At 46.6% G+C, this 16,214-nt stretch overlaps 1 protein-coding gene across 1 annotated transcript in view; it reads left to right on the top strand.

Moving 5' to 3' along the window:
- The first annotated feature begins 14,247 nt into the window (after nt 1–14,247).
- The window catches only part of TMEM132D (transmembrane protein 132D), a 1,355,124-nt gene continuing 1,353,157 nt past the window's right edge, over nt 14,248–16,214 (top strand). Inside the window, exon 1 of the mRNA XM_040347385.1 lies at nt 14,248–14,681. Within this exon, the coding sequence (XP_040203319.1) occupies nt 14,603–14,681 (79 nt within the window). The 5' untranslated portion in view covers nt 14,248–14,602. The remainder of the gene's footprint in view (nt 14,682–16,214) is intronic.

The raw sequence follows: 16,214 nt of genomic DNA, 5'->3' as shown, positions 1-16,214 counted from the left end.
CGACAGAATCCGGCTCTTCACCGAGTTTCTCGACGAATTCTGCCGAGAAACTCTGTCGTGTGTACGAGGCCTGAGAGTGCTTATGCAGTGAGTGTATTAATTGTATTCCTAATAAATGTATTTTGGCCTGGTGGCTACAGAGAGCACTAGATTTCTTCTCCTTTGTTTTCTATGCCCTGATTGCCATGTCCTGTTCCTGAGTCTGACTGATATTGTGGTTCTACTGCTGCATTGCTTGCTGTCCTCTGAGAACAGGTGGTTCTCTGATTATGCTTTGTGACCTATTGTAGGTCGAAGTTGTAAGGTGAGAGGCCATTCCTGCTATTTGGAGGTTCCTTCTGGATATCACCCTTTGGATTTTTGCACCATTTATTCCGATCTGGATCTTTTTTGCACTTGAGCACTTGTTATGGACTCTTTTATTATATAATTACATATATATCATATGTTATAATTTTCTGTGTGTGTAAAGTTAAATATTAATTTCTGTTTTGCGCTGCACTATTATTATTTTATGCCATCAAATGCAGTCACTGTGCCATGCCATCAAACGCAGCCATTGTGCCATCAATTGTCACCACTGTGCCATGCCATCAAACGCAGTCACTGTGCCATGCCATCAAACACAGCCACTGCGCCATCAATTGTCACCACTGTGCCATGCCATCAAACGCACCCACTGTGCCATCAATTGTTACCACTGTGCCATGCCATCAAACGCAGCCACTGTGCCATGCCATCAAACGCAGTCACTGTGCCCATCAATTGTCGCCACTGTGCCAATTGTTGCCACTGTGCCCTTTGTCACTACTGTGCCCTTTAATTGTCGCTACTGTGCCAATTAATGCCACTGTGCCCTTTAATTGTCGCCACTGTTCCCATTGATGCCACTGTGCCCATTGATGCCAGTGTGCCCATTGATGCCACTGTGCCCATTGATGCCACTGTGCCCATTGTCGCCACTGTGCCCATTGTTGCCCATGTGCCTATTGTCACCGTTGTGCCCTGTAAAATGCCCCTCCCCCACCCGACACTTACCTTTCTGGGGGTCAGCCATCCTCCTTCCACATCCCTCGATGTCTTCTCCCGCCCTCGATGACGCTTCAGCCAATCAGGTTACCGATAACCAGACCCCCTGAACCTGATTGGCTGAGACGCCTGTCAGTCTTATCTAAGGAACGCACCCCCTGTACGTCCCTTAGATAAGTTTCCGGAAGCTGACTACAGCCTGAGGGCTGTACTCGGAAAGCCCTGGCTCTGATAGGCACTTCCACACAGCCAACCAGCTGCCGTTATTCAGGTGGCCGGCGCTCACCATTCGGCCATCTGAATAGTGGGCGGCAGCAGCAACAATAACATAGATTCATGCAATGCATGAATCTATGTAATTGTAATCAGTGGCGGTGCGAGAGCCAGAGGGGGCGGTACTCCAGCGACCCTCTATAGACGCACCGCCACTGGCGGCCAGGTATTTTTGAAGCACTGATTAGAGTCATAAGCTCTAATAGGCTTAAAAATAAAGTGGACTCAGGACGCCGAGCATTGCGTCTGGAGCCCACCCAGGTGTGTTGCAACAGCAAATGACAATTCGCTGTTGTAACACTGATCCTCCTCCCGGTCAAATGGGAAGGAGGTATGAAACCTGTCTCCCAATCGGCCAAAACGTCTGACGATCTTATTGGACGCCTAGTGCCGAGAAGAGGAGAGAGGAGACACCGCGGAAGTTGCTGCAGGAGAGGACACCAGAGCAGCTTTCCCCAAGCCTGCCACGCTCTCACCGCCCGCATCAAAGGTAAGAATAACGAGTGGTGGTGGGGGAGTGTGTTAGTGCCAAGGGGGGGGGTTTGCAGATCTTGAACCTGCACCTGCTCTTGTGATCTGCCTACCCATTGCTGGCTTGGCTTGCCTCTGGACAGAGCAACATTTAGACCTTGAGGGGCCCTTGTACACAAAGTTCTCAATGACAACCACACATTTTTCAAATGCATGACATAATAAAATTTTGAGGTCACACATGCATATATGGTTTGCTTGGGCTGCCAAAATTCATTTTTCAAAAAGTTATACAACATACCAGTCCAGAGTTTTACAGGTGATGGCCAGCAAAATATTACTTCCCAAGATGCAGTTAATAAAAGGAAGTATATTATTTTATTATACATATTATATTAATTTTTATATCATTTTTTAATATTTTTTTTTATCATTTTTGTATAGAGGGGGGACATTTCCGTCAGGGGGCCAGGAGAGTTTCCTTTTGCTCCTTATAAATCCAGCCCTGCTTCTGGACTTGTCTCTGCTCTGACCTTCTGTTGTGACCCAGCTTTATGCTGACCCTTTCTTCACTTGTTGCAGACCTGGCTAGTTCCTGACCATGATTCTGCTGTTTTCCCAGTGTGGCCTTAGCATGCCTCATGACCATGATTTCTCCCCCATCCAGACAGCTGTTTCAGTCTGCCCCTCAGTAGCACTCTCACTTGGCTGCTTGGTAATCTCCAGTGTGGTCTCCATGAACATCTCCCAATTCATCTACCAAAAGTAGTATGAACTCTTGGCACCAATGCCACTCTGTATCCTTTTATTCCCTTTTCGCCATTCCATCAGTGTTTGGACCAGAGATGTAAGGGAAGCCCTTTTGTTACTTTGGCCTCTAGCTAGACATATGGAGCTAGATTCACGTAGCTCGGCGTATAGTTGTGCCGGCATACCGCATCTCATATGCGCTGCGCCGACGTAAAATAGGGCGCCCAGACCATTATTCACAAAGGTCTGGCGCCGTACGTTGCGCCGGCGTAGTGTAACTAGGCAGGCATAAGCCCGCCTAATTCAAATGTGTAAGGTAGTGGGCGTGTTGTATTCAAAGTAGCCGTGAACCCATGTACATTTTTGTACAAACAATCCGCGCATGCGTGCGCATGCTCAGAGTCACGTCGCATATACTCCCTAAGTTACGTCGGCTCAATGCTTTGGATCTGAACGTAACCTACGCACAGCCCCCTTCACGTACCACTTACGTAAACAACGTAAAATACGACGGCTGTTCTGACCTACATACTTTAACATTGGCTACGCCTCATATAGCAGGGGTAACGTTACGCCGGGCGTAAGCCTTACATAAATGGCGTAGCGGACGCAAGTACGTTTGTTAATTTGGCGTATCTAGGTCATTAACATATTATTCGCGTAAATCTACGGAAGCGCCCCTAGCGGCCAGCGTAAATAAACAGCTAAGATACGACGGCGTAGGAGACTTACGCCGCTCGTATCTTAGCAACATTTAAGCGTATCTCAGTTTGAGCATACGCTTAAATATGCGACGACGCGGATTCAGAGTTACGACGGAGTATCTACTGATACACCCGTCGTAACTGTACCTGAATCTAGCTCATGATAATTTGGCTTTAAAGCTACTTACATTTCCAGGGATCTAGCGATGTCCTTATCCGAGCTGATTCCTCAATCGGCTTTGAGTCCAGGCTCCCACATCTTCAGTAAGCATTGCAGCTTCTGGGTATTGTGACCCAGAAGACCTGGGTGGGGCAAACATCCACCCAGATCACTGTGGTAATCTGTCCCAGAAGTAGGAGTGGGTACCTGTCAAAGCCAGGTACGCGCTCCCCCCAAAAAAGTGCCAAATGTGACAGTAGAAAGGGGGGGGAGGCACCTTTTAGGTGAAGTTCCACTTTAATATTTACCAGGTAAAATAGAGAGGGTGAATCTGCCTAGCAGAGATACTGACAGCAATATAAACTTATTATACAAGGGTGGCAAAATAGTGTATAGCCACCAAAACTTTGGCTATTAGCTGCATGCTACAATTCTGATACCCTTCTTCAAATTAACTCCCAATTTCACAAATACTGTATGTAGATCAGAAAAATAGAATAAAGGTGAAATATCTGGAGTATAGTATTTGAAGAATGGACAAAATAAAATTCATATATATATATATATATATATATGTAGCGCTACCCCCTCAGGAGCCGCTGGTTGATTTGGGATCGGCGTATTAAGTTACCTTTAATCGTTGTCTAGGGGTGATGGTAGTGAGTAGAGCAGAAAACGAATGTCCAATCAGCGAATAAGGTTTTCTGAATGCTTTATTTCTCGGCCCAACATGACCAACATCAACATGAGGTAGGACAGGAAAGGTTGATGAAGTAGAGAACTTTGCGGTATCAGGCTTGGATGAAGAAAAAAGCAATCCTGCTTTCAGTAATAGTAGTACAGTTCGTCACCACTCCAGCCAGAGTGGGTGAAGTGCCCTCGGACAGACCCCTGCCACAGGCCTGGCAGCCGAAGTGTCACTTTAAGGATGCTGGGAGGAGCAGGTCTCTGCCACAGACCTGGCTCTGATGGAGCCTCTGCCACAGGCCTAGAACTTGGATGAGATAAATTGTTGAGCTTCTCCTCCCAGTAAATTTGTGCTAGGGTCACCGGTTGACAGTGCAAGCGTACCTGTCAATGTCCGGTCACCAGATCCCTGATGGTTCGTTCAAGCCCTTTTGGACAACCTGCCTCCAGGTTCTCCTCAAGCCGATCCCCAACCGAACGGCATACAGCCTGGGATCTCCTCAGTAGAAGGGGGACCCAGTCAGTCACTGGGGCCCCTTTGTGGCATCAGTTGCTCCGGGCCAGGAGGGCCCAGAGTCTGGAACTCCGCGTTGCGCGTGACCCCAGGCCAGGTAGGCCATAGTAATGGGGCCCGCGATGTGCGCACACCCTAAAGTTGGGTGCCGCACCTGGAACCAGGAACCCGCGAAGAACCAAGAACAACGGCTTCCGCCACAGAAATACTCCTCCCCAGAATGCCCCGTGAGGGAAAACTCCTCTAATTGGCTGCTAGGAAAAAGTGGCTCCGCCTGGACCTCTCTGGTGCCACCTGCCGCCCAGGGATGGTACCACATCCCTAGAATGCAGTCTGACCCACAGAACAATCCAGATTTGGCGATAGCCAAATATAATATGATCCGGAATGAGAGCAAATTATCTCTCTCATTCCCCACTAACTTTAGCGTAGTGCCTTTACTGAAAGTAAGGGGACTCTACATACTCCCCCCACTTGAAATGACACTGTCCCCAGTGTCCTAAGGCATTCAAGCCTGAATGCCAGCCTGATAATTGCTAACCGTACAGAAAAGTAGGAAAAAAGAGAAGAAAACACAATTGTAAACATTAAATTACAATATTGGCAATTTAAATAACATATGACATTACACACATACACAGCCCTATCTATCTATGCTGCCCATTCTCCGCAGTGTTGATAGTAGGTGGGTCCAGAACCTGCATAGAAAAAAAAAAAAAGAGCATACAAAAATATACATCCTAATATATTGAGAACATTTCTATATACAATTCTCCAAGGTCATAAGTGAGACTGCACGCTCCCGTCAGAGCGCAAAATTTCCCTTTCCTCCCAGGGAGTTTAAATGTAAGTGCTGAGCATAATTTACCCTTTACTCTGTTGCAAGAAATATAAAAATTTAAACCAAATATACATTTTTGTCCTGCAATAGAATGTTGCAGAACACTGCCCCTAGCGGTCAGTGCGCTGGTACTGCGGCAGTCCAAGTTCAATTGCAAAGAAGTAGCAGCAAAAAGGAAGTAGAAAGATAAAACATTTATTTTCTCACTGAATCTTCCGGTACTGCTGTGGAGAAGTTGGCAAGGACCCCCTCTAACTGACTGAATATATATATATATATATATATATATATATATATATATATATATATATATATATATATATATATATATATATATATAGCAAACCCCAGAGGAAGCTGCTTTTGTTTGTTCAGTCTGTTACTCTGCCTTTCAACCCCAATGAACTGTCCCAGCCCCTCTGGCACACCTAACAATGGCCCGGATTCAAAGAGATCTGCGCTCTATTTGCGGAGGCGCAGGGCAACGATTTTGCCCTGCGCCCCCGCAAATATTTTGCGCTGCCCTCGATTCACGGAGCAGTAGCTCCGTAAATTGCGAGAGCGCGGCGGCAAAATTGCCCGGCGTAAGCCGATCGTCGATCGTCGATCGTAAAGCGCATGCGCCGTCGGGAAACTTTCCCGACGTGCATTGCGGCAAATGACGTCGCAAGGACGTCATTTGCTTCAAAGTGAACGTGAATGGCGTCCAGCGCCATTCACGTATCACTTACGCAAACGGCGTGAAATTCAAATTTCACGACGCGGGAACGGAGGGTATACTTTAGCATTGGCTGCCCCTACTATTAGAAGGGGCAGCCTTACGCTAAAGACGCCGTACGGAAACTCCGTAACTTGCGTACGCAGGGCCCGCGCAACATTGTGAATCGGCGTAAGTATGCAATTTGCATACTATACGCTGACCACAATGGGAGCGCCCCTAGCGGTCAACGCAAGAATGCAGCCTAAAATCTGCGTGGCATAAGAGCCTTATGCCACGCAGATTTTAGGCTGCAGTTGGCGTAACGAGTTCTCTGAATCATGAGAACTCGTTACGCCGGCGCAACTCAGCAATTGCGCTGCGTAACTTTGGTTACGCAGGCGCAATTGCTTACTGAATCTGGGCCAATGTGATTAATGGAATAACTCAACAGGAATACACAACACAGTTCTGTTTGTAGTTTACTTGAAGAAAAGTAAAGTTCAGGTTAACATTAGTCAGCCAGGACCTGTGTATGTACCCAGGACTTGGTTGAAACAGTTTAAAGAAAACAGTCAGGAACACTATGCAAACAACGAAAGCAATAGGTAACAATATGTAAAGATTAAATAGACTCCCCAATAACTTTTGGTGTGTGTGTGTGATGCTGTGGCTAAAGGGGAACCCCAGGCCGGCCTACGATACCTCTAATACACACCCAGTGAAATGCTCTCAATACCCGTGGTGTGTCCCCTTAAAGAGCAACCGCGGTAATGTCCTAGAGGCAAAGCTTTGCGTTTTTATTATCTTCACCGGCAATGTAGGAGCTCTGTGGACAATATTTGGATGAGGTATTCTATGAAAAACATTAAAGGTTCCTGGGCAAAGCCCCCTCACCAAATCCTGTACACAGTCAGCGGTCCTCTCCTGAGCGATTAATCGATCTCAGATGCAGGTGTGTCGCAGTAGCATTCAGTCCTTGAGCTGTTGCAGGGTGTCCTTCTTTAGCATGGACAAGTCTGTTCCTCTGGGCTAGAGCTGCATGAACAATCTGTTCCTCTGGGCTGGAGCTGCATGAACAATCTGTTCCTCTGGGCTGGAGCTGCATGAACAATCTGTGTGACCCTTGGTAGGCCGCGATTCCACTACACATAGAGTGCAGGCAAAAAGAGGCTCTGGCCTAGTTCCTCTGGCTTTTTATCTCCTTCCCCACAGTCTTGCTGCTGCCTGATGATTGGCTCAGGCTCTTCCAATAGGGAGTCTACAGACAACTTCCAATAGGAAGTTTACAAACAAGCAGTTCTGAGAGTCTGTGTGTGAAAAGAGAAAGGGGGGGAGAGGTTAAAAAGCCCACGCTGCTGCAGCAGACAGTTCTCCCATCATAGATTAGATCAGTCTGGAGAAGTACCTGCTTATATATATATATATATATATATATATATATATACACACACACACAGTGGTGTATTTTGGTTTAGGCAAGATCTAAATCGAGCATGCCCCCCCCCATCTAAATTTGTCCCATTCCCTCCGGTTTAAAATCCACCCCTTCATCTGTAATCCCCTTCCCCTTCCTCTTTAGGCTCTCCCTCTTTAGGGGAGAGTGATAAAGAGAGGGTGCGAGAGAGAGAGAGAGAGGGGGGGGGGGAGGGTGAGAGAGAGAGAACAGAGAGAGAGGAGGTGAGAGAGGAGGGGGTAAGACAAAGGAGGGTGGGTAAGAGTGAGAGGCGGGGTGAGAGGGGGGTGAAAAAGAGGTCCACCCTCTGAAAACTTGGGTTTGGTCCAGTAGTGCTGAAGAACTCACCATCTGACAAAGTGGTGCCTCTTATCCCGTGGGTAGTATCTAACAAGAATGGCTGCTCGCAGCACTGGTGATAAGTAGCTGCTTGTGTTACGAAAAATTTGCCCCCCCCCAACCCTAAAACATGCTTCGCCCCACAGCCCATGCCTCCCCGTGTACTGTACAGGGATTATACTGTAAGCTACTGGAGTGCGGGACTTCCATTGTCAGAGTGACGGAAACTGTTGCTGGTGTGTGTAGGTGAGATGCCCGCTATGTCTGGATCATGGGGTCTGTGCTGAGGGACAGTCAGGGATGTATGGTTGCTTCAGTATGGTCTATACCCCCCACCCCACTACTCTACTGGGCTGATGAAAGAATCGCAGAGGGTCAGGAGGCCACCCACTGGAGGAGGAATATACAGGAGGAGGAACATTCATTGAGCCAATGCCTAGAAGAAATAACATGATCCTGCTGCTCACACTGCTCGCTCTGACAGCCTGGGAATCATCCCAGGGGCAGAAAGGAGTAAATGCTGCCTGATGCTGTGTCAAATGCCAAGCAGCAGCGGAGCCGGCAACCATCAGGATAAGGGGCGATTGCCTGTAGCACTTACCTGACCAAGAGTAATTGCTGTGGTGCTGCCCCATTGAAAAGTGCCGCCCAAGGAAAATGCCTTGTTTGCCTTGCGGTAAATACGCCTATATATATATATATATATATATATATATATATATATAGTGACAGGAAGTCAGGTATATCTGTGGGTGTTGTCACAGACGGGAGATACATTTCTGCCTTGTTTAGACAATATACCAATTATTATCGGGTGTGGGCTGCAGAAGTAGCCAGAAAGGTTTAAGGGCGTTGGAAAAACTTCAGCTGTTCAGAATGAGGCAATTAAGGCCTCTATAAGTAATCCAGAGGATTACTACTGATTGCTGCATCCTGAGGCTTTCTGAGTGAAGGACTGCAATGAGGTGAAATACTTCTGAAGAGGTGAGGTGCTATTGGATTTTCTGTGTGATAAAAATCAAAAAGACTTGTGTTTTCTGCTGTATGATCAGCAGTGTCTACCCAGCAGTAGGCTGTGCTAGACTCCATAGATAGGTTCATGTGTGGAAGGTAGATGCCCAAAGTGGCCAGGGTTTATTTTATGTTTGATTTTGTTTATGCTGTTTTGATGCTTGCACTTGTTTACAGCAAGATGGAAGAATAAACCAAAATCTTTGTTTTCAACCGTCTTCGACTGCCTTTCTGTATAAGTTCTGTGTGTAGTGAACCCATCCAGAGGGTCACACACCCCCGCTACCGAGCTAATCCCTTACAATATATATATATATATATATATATACATACATACATGCATACATACATATATATATATATATATATATATATATATATATACATACATACATATACACACTAATCAAGGGCCATAAAAACATATATGAGTGAGTTTGGGGTGGAAGAACTTGATTGCCTGCACAGAGTCCTGACATCAACCCGATAGAACACATTTGGGATGAATTAGAGCGGAGACTGCAATCCAGGCCTTCTCGTCCAACATCAGTGCCTGACCTCACAAATGCGCTTCTGGAAGAATGGTGAAACATTCTCATAGACACACTCCTAAACCTTGTGGACAGCCTTCCCAGAAGAGTTGAAGTTCATATGTGTGTAAAGGCAGGCATCCCAATACTTTTGGTAATATAGTGTATATTGGGGACTGTGGATCGAGGAGAGAATCAGAAGACACAGGATCAAACAGTCTCTTTACACAATGCAGAGGATTAACCCTTTAGGTTCCAAAGTGAGTATAACAAGCATAAGTGGCGGCTGGTGCTCAATATTTTTTGGGGGGTGGCAGACTGACAAGAATGGGGTGACCCCCCCCCCCCCATGCGCGGGAGTTGGACTGGAATGCGGCAGCAATCAGAGGCCTCCTTACCTTAGGAAGGAGGCAGACATGGGTTGCAGCTCCTTGCTCAAGGGCCATAGCTTCTCCTCCTGGCTGAAAAGGAAGTGGGTTCGGACAGAGACCAGATTGTCCGGGAGTCCCCAATTTGGTCTCATAAACTGCTTCCTGATTGGCTGGGAGGAGAATGAGGAAGACAATAGCGCAAGTGGGTGGGCTCGGGGCGCAGTGCTCTGTGCCCCGAGCCCACCCATTTTTAAAGCTGATTAGAGCGTCAGGCTCTAATCATGTGCTTAAAAAAAAAACAAAAAAACATTGGAATCCATGTGTCTGGTGCCCCGCATGTAGATTAGGGGGCCCTGCATTACAGGCCACCAATGACAAGCACGCTTTACTGCATAACAAAAAGCAACAATTGTCAAAGGAGTCTCACCCTATTACCTGTTTCTGGGGGGGAATTGGTAATCCAAATCTAGAAAATGACAATTCCACAACCCAGCTACGTATTCTATCACCTATATGAATACAAATTCAATGATTTTTCAATACGCTTTACTGCATATACAGACTCATTTTACTGTAGTGGGTTTGGAAACACTTTAACCACCTCAATACCGCACACCGTCATATGATATCCTGGTATTAAGGGGGGGGGGGGGGATATCTGAATGATGCCAGGCATCAATCAGATATCATTCTTTGCAGCCGGCGATTCCGTACACCATAAGGCTCCATTCACATCTAGGCGGACAAAATCGCGCCGTTTTGTCCCGCAAATTGCGGCGGCAAATAGCGGCGTTTTGTACCGCGATTTGCGGCGACAAAACGCCGCGATTGTCCGCCTAGATGTGCCCCTAGGATGTGCCCCTCTATGGAGATGGTCCCCGAACGCCGAAAGCCGCCTGAAAAAAAGGTCCAGGACCTTTTTTCAGGCAGCAGGCGACAGGCGTTCGGCGTGGAGATGTGAACCATCTCCATAGAGGGCAATGTGTTTCCAGCCCTCTGGCGGCAGCGGCGTCACACTACAGGCGACAAAACGCCTAGGTGTGAATGGGGACTAAGAATGATCATAGCAGCAGTTTCGCCGCTTGATCGTTCTTATAGGTGACAGGAGGGGACGTTCCCCCCTTCCGCCACCATCCGGTGCTTCTCCGGGCTCTCCTGTACCATTGGGGGCCCGGAGAACGATCTCTATGACCGTCAGAGGCCCGGGTGCGACGTTATGACGTCACGCCCGCGTACCAGGAAGTAAACAAAGCCGCAATCGTGGCTGTCGGCAGGAGATTGGTGAATTTTTTTTCACAATCTCATGCTTTCAAGCCTGGAGGAGAGATGTGGGGTCTTATTCACCTGTCACAATAGATTCCTATTACAAGGGATGTTTATATTCCTTGTGTATTTTTACACCTTTTTGAAAAAAAGTTTAAAAATAAAAAAATTAAGTAAAAAAAAAAAATTGTTTTTTAAATGCTCCTTTCCCCGGTAGAAAGCGAACACACACGTAGAAGCGAACACACACGTAAGTCATATATGTATATGTCACATATGTAAACGCCATTCAAACCACATATGTGAGGTATCACCGCGTGCGTTAGAGCGCGTGCAACAATTCCAACACTAGACCTCCTCTGTTACTCTAAACTGGTAACCTGTAAAAAAAATTAAAGCGTCGCCTATGGAGATTTTTAAGTACCGAAGTTTGGCGCCATTCCATGAGTGTGCGCAATTTTAAAGCGTGACAAGTTAGCTATCTATTTACTCGGCGTAACATCATCTTTCACATTATATAAATAAATTGGGCTAACTTTACTGTTTTGTTATTTTTTTATTCAGTAACCCGTTTTTTTTTCTCCAAAAAAGGCGCTTGAAAAATTATTGCGCAAATACCGTGCAAGATAAAAAGTTGCAATGACTGCCACTTTATTCCTTAGGGAAGGGGTGCCCAACCTTTTGAAGAGCAAGTGCCACTTAAGCGACTTGGTAACCGGTCGTGGGCCACAGTGAACGGAGCGGGTGAATGGCACCTTTGGATCAGTTTGAAAGCAGCCCAGAAACCACTGCAGAACAGATACACCCATACATACACTGTGATTTTAGTAAGAAAACGTACCTTTAACCCTTTCCTTACCGAGTCATTGTAAAATGACGTCGGCGGGAACCCTCCCTCCGGGTCGACATCATATGATGTCCTTGCCTTCCCGGGCAGCTAGGGGGCGTGCGCGCGCCCCCGCCGCATTGCTCGGGACCCAGTGCGCGTGTCCGGCGGCCGCGATGTCCGCTGGGCACCCGTGATTGCCTGCAATCACGGCAGGACCATGGATCTGTGTGTGTAAACACATAGATCCATGTCCTGTCAGCGGTGAGGAGACCGATATGTGTTCCCAGTACAGAGGAACACACATCGGTCTCCTCCCCTTGTGATTCCCCCTCCCCCTACAGTTAGAACACACTTTAGGGAACATATTAACCCCTTCAGCGCCCCTAGTGTTAACCCCTTCCCTGCCAGTCACATTTACACAGTAATCAGTTCAGTTTTATAGCACTTATCGCTGTATAAATGTGAATGGTCCCAAAAATGTGTCAAAAGTGTCCGATATATCCGCCACAATATCACAGTCACAATAAAAATTGCAGATCGCCGCCATTACTAGTAAAAAAATTAAAAAATGCCATAATTCTATCCCCTATTTTGTAGATGCTAGAACTTTTGCGCAAACCGATCAAATACGCGTATTTTTTACCAAAAAAATTTGGAAGAATACGTATCGGCCTAAGCTGGTGAATTTTTTTTTTTTTTTAATTATGATATTTATTAAATCAAAAAGTAAAAGATAGTGTTTTTTTTTTCAAAATTGTCGCTCTTCTTTTGTTTATAGCGCAAAAAATAAAAACCTCAGAGGTGATCAAATACCACCAAAAGAAAGCTCTATTTGTGGGGAAAAAAGGACGTCAATTGTGTTTGGGAGCCACGTCGCGACATTCAAAGTGTGACAGCGCTGAAAACTAAAAATTGGTGTGGGCAGGAAGGGGTGAAAATGCCCTGTATTGAAGTGGTTAATAACAGTATTCTATTCCTTCCCAGAGCAGGAGGTCGCCGGCCATATCAGAGGGCTCCGTGGGCCACTGGTTGGGCACCCCTGCCCTAGGGTGTCTGCTTAAAAAATATGGGCTAGATTCCGAAAAAATTTACGCCGGAGTATCTATTGATACGCCGCGTAAATTAAAATCTGCGCCGGCGTATCTTCTTTCTGTATTCAGAAAGCAAGATACGCCGAAATTTGCCTAAGATCCGACTGGCGTAAGTCTCTTACGCCGTCGTATCTTAGTTGCATATTTACGCTGGCCGCTAGGTGGCGCTTCCGTCGATTTTATCGTAGAATATGCAAATGAGCTGGATACGCCGATTCAGAAACGTACGTGCGCCCGGCGGAATTTTTTACGTCGTTTGCGTAAGGCTTTTTCCGGCATAACGTTGTTCCTGCTATATGAGGAGCAACAAATGTTAAGTATGGACGTCGGGCCAGCGTTGAATCTTGCGTTGTTTACGTCGTTTGCGAATAGGGCTTTGCCTAAATTACGTCCACGTCAAAAGCATTGACGATTTGCGGCGTAATTTCGAGCATGCGCACTGGGATTCTTTCACGAACAGCGCATGCGCCGTTCGTTAAAGACGTCATTTACGTGGGGTCATGTTTTATTTACATAAAACACGCCCACCTCTTCAGAATTTGAATTTGGCGCGCTTACACCGGAAGATGTATGCTACGCCGCCGAAACTTAGGGCACAGATTCTTTGTGAATCCAGCCCCAGCCTCACTAAGTTACGGCGGCGTAGCGTATCTCAGATACGCTACGCCCGCACAAACTTACGGCGGGCTTAATGAATCTAGCCCAATATATATAATGTTTGGAGGTTCTTAGTATTTTTCTAGCAAAAAAAATATGATTTTTACATGGAGGAGAGAAGTGGCAGAATAGGCGCGGATTTGAGGTGGTTAAAGAATAGAATGAAAACTAAAAAAAAAAAAAAAGTGATAAAATAGGCAGTTTTTGGTATCCACACTAATGCCTGCAAACTGTTTTTAAAGTTGTTGCTAATATGTAAAAAAAAAAATCCTTTCTTCAGATATTCTCCCTTCTGAGTAATATAAGCTTGACAGGGTGGCTAACCCTTCCCCACTCCATCCAAATCCATCAAAAGCTGTTGGCTTTAGATACAATGTAAAGTTGGCAGTCTGTAAGAAAAAATAAAAAGCAGCACTGGCAGCCAAAAAAAAGAGACTAGTCCCCCCCTCAGCTCTTCTAACATTGGACTTCCTATGCTGCCAATGGTCAGAGCCTGCACCACCCAGCGGTGGCATGGACTTGCAGGGAACATGCACCTCCATAGTGATGCCAGGGATGCCTAATGTGATGTGACGATGGGCTGTGCAGCACACGAGGAAACTTTCAGCGTGTAATACTAATACATGTGAACACCGGGGCTCCTCCACTACTAGGACTGCCAGAGGATGAGAAGACATCTGCTCCTGCCCGTCCACCCCTGGCAGCACACTGGATGCCCATCTTCTCTCTAACAAGGAAGGATCAGCATCCAATCTGCAGGTTGTTGCGCTGAGTTTCTCAGATCTCCAGTAATAGAAGAGATGAGAGGGATACATGAGAAGGAACACCTAATGTGACTTTGATGAGTGCCCTGATGAAATGGCTCTGAATGGTTTCTTTGGCTGGTTTTCTTAAAGTGTCAGGAGCAGCAAGTGACACAGGATCCGAGGATGCAGAGATCGGCTGCAAGGAATATGTTGCAGATGTCATCTCTAGTGATGATCAGCTTGGCAGCAGCGTTTTCCAGAGGTAAGGAGGAGACTCTCCTGTCTACTTACTTCTTTATCCCAATTAGCGGCAACCTGTCTTCCTCCTTTAATTAATCCAACACAAAGGGGGGGCACAAAGGGGGGCACTCTGGGAACTGCGATCCATGAAATACACCATGATCATTGACAGCACTAGATCTGATGGAGCCCGATTCATTGAGATCTGTAATTCAGCATCATTTATTGTATTGCTTGCAAAGTATTGGACACCCCAATCCACTGGATGATCAGTTGCATTTTCTTTGACAACTTTGGCAGCTTTGCATCTCACATTAAAAACAAACAAATAATGATTATTCATTCTACCTTCTTGACTAGAAATGCAAAGTGATTTGCTGCATAATCATGGCAGGGTGTGTGTGTTCTCTAATGGGGAAAAGTGACAGCGGTGTGTTTATTGCTGGATACAGCAGTGAGAGTATTCAGCAGCCTGATGTTGGGAATCATTCAGACAGTGGTGCTAGACAACACACGAGCATGAAGTCCTGATCCCAATGAGGGATGCAGTAGGCTGGTGATCCCTGTGCTGCTATGTGGACTGCTGATCACTGTGCTGCTGCTATGTGGACTGGTGATCACTGTACTGCTATGTGGACTGATGATCCCTGTGCTGCTTTGTGGACTGGTGATCACTGTGCTGCTATGTGGACTGATGATCCATGTGCTGCTATGTGGACTGGTGATCACTGTGCTGCTATGTGGACTGATGATCCATGTACTGCTATGTGGACTGGTGATCACTGTGCTACTATGTGGACTGACTGGTGATCACTGTGCTGCTATGTGGACTGGTGATCACTGTGCTGCTATGTGGACTGGTGATCACTGTGCTGCTATGTGGACTGGTGATCACTGTGCTGCTATGTGGACTGGTGATCACTGTGCTGCTATGTGGACTGGTGATCACTGTGCTGCTATGTGGACCGGTGATCACTGTGCTGCTATGTGGACTGGTGATCACTGTGCTGCTATGTGGACAGGTTATCACTGTGCTGCTGCTATGTGGACTGGTGATCACTATGCTGCTATGTGGACTGATGATCCATGTACTGCTATGTGGACTGGTGATCACTGTGTTGCTATGTGGACTGACTGGTAATCACTGTGCTGCTATGTGGACTGGTGATCACTGTGCTGCTATGTGGACTGGTGATCACTGTGCTGCTATGTGGACTGGTGATTCCTGTACTGCTATGTGGACCGGTGTTCACTGTGCTGCTGTGTGGACTGGTGATCACTGTGCTGCTATGTGGACTGGTGATCACTGTGCTGCTATGTGGACTGATGATCACTGTGCTGCTGTGTGGACTGGTGATCACTGTGCTGCTATGTGGACTGGTGATCACTGTGCTGCTGTGTGGACTGGTGATCACTGTACTGCTATGTGGACTGGTGATCACTGTGCTGCTATGTGAACTGGTGATCACTGTGCTGCTATGAGGACTGGTGATCACTGTGCTGCTATGTGGACAGGTTATCACTGTGCTGCTATGAGTACTGGTGATCACTGTGC

The sequence above is a fragment of the Rana temporaria genome, chromosome 1, assembly GCF_905171775.1.
Source record: "Rana temporaria chromosome 1, aRanTem1.1, whole genome shotgun sequence".
NCBI classification, from domain to species: Eukaryota; Metazoa; Chordata; class Amphibia; order Anura; family Ranidae; genus Rana; species Rana temporaria.
The sequence above is the reverse complement of the archived record's forward strand: the minus strand, read 5'-3'. Positions and strand labels throughout refer to the sequence as shown.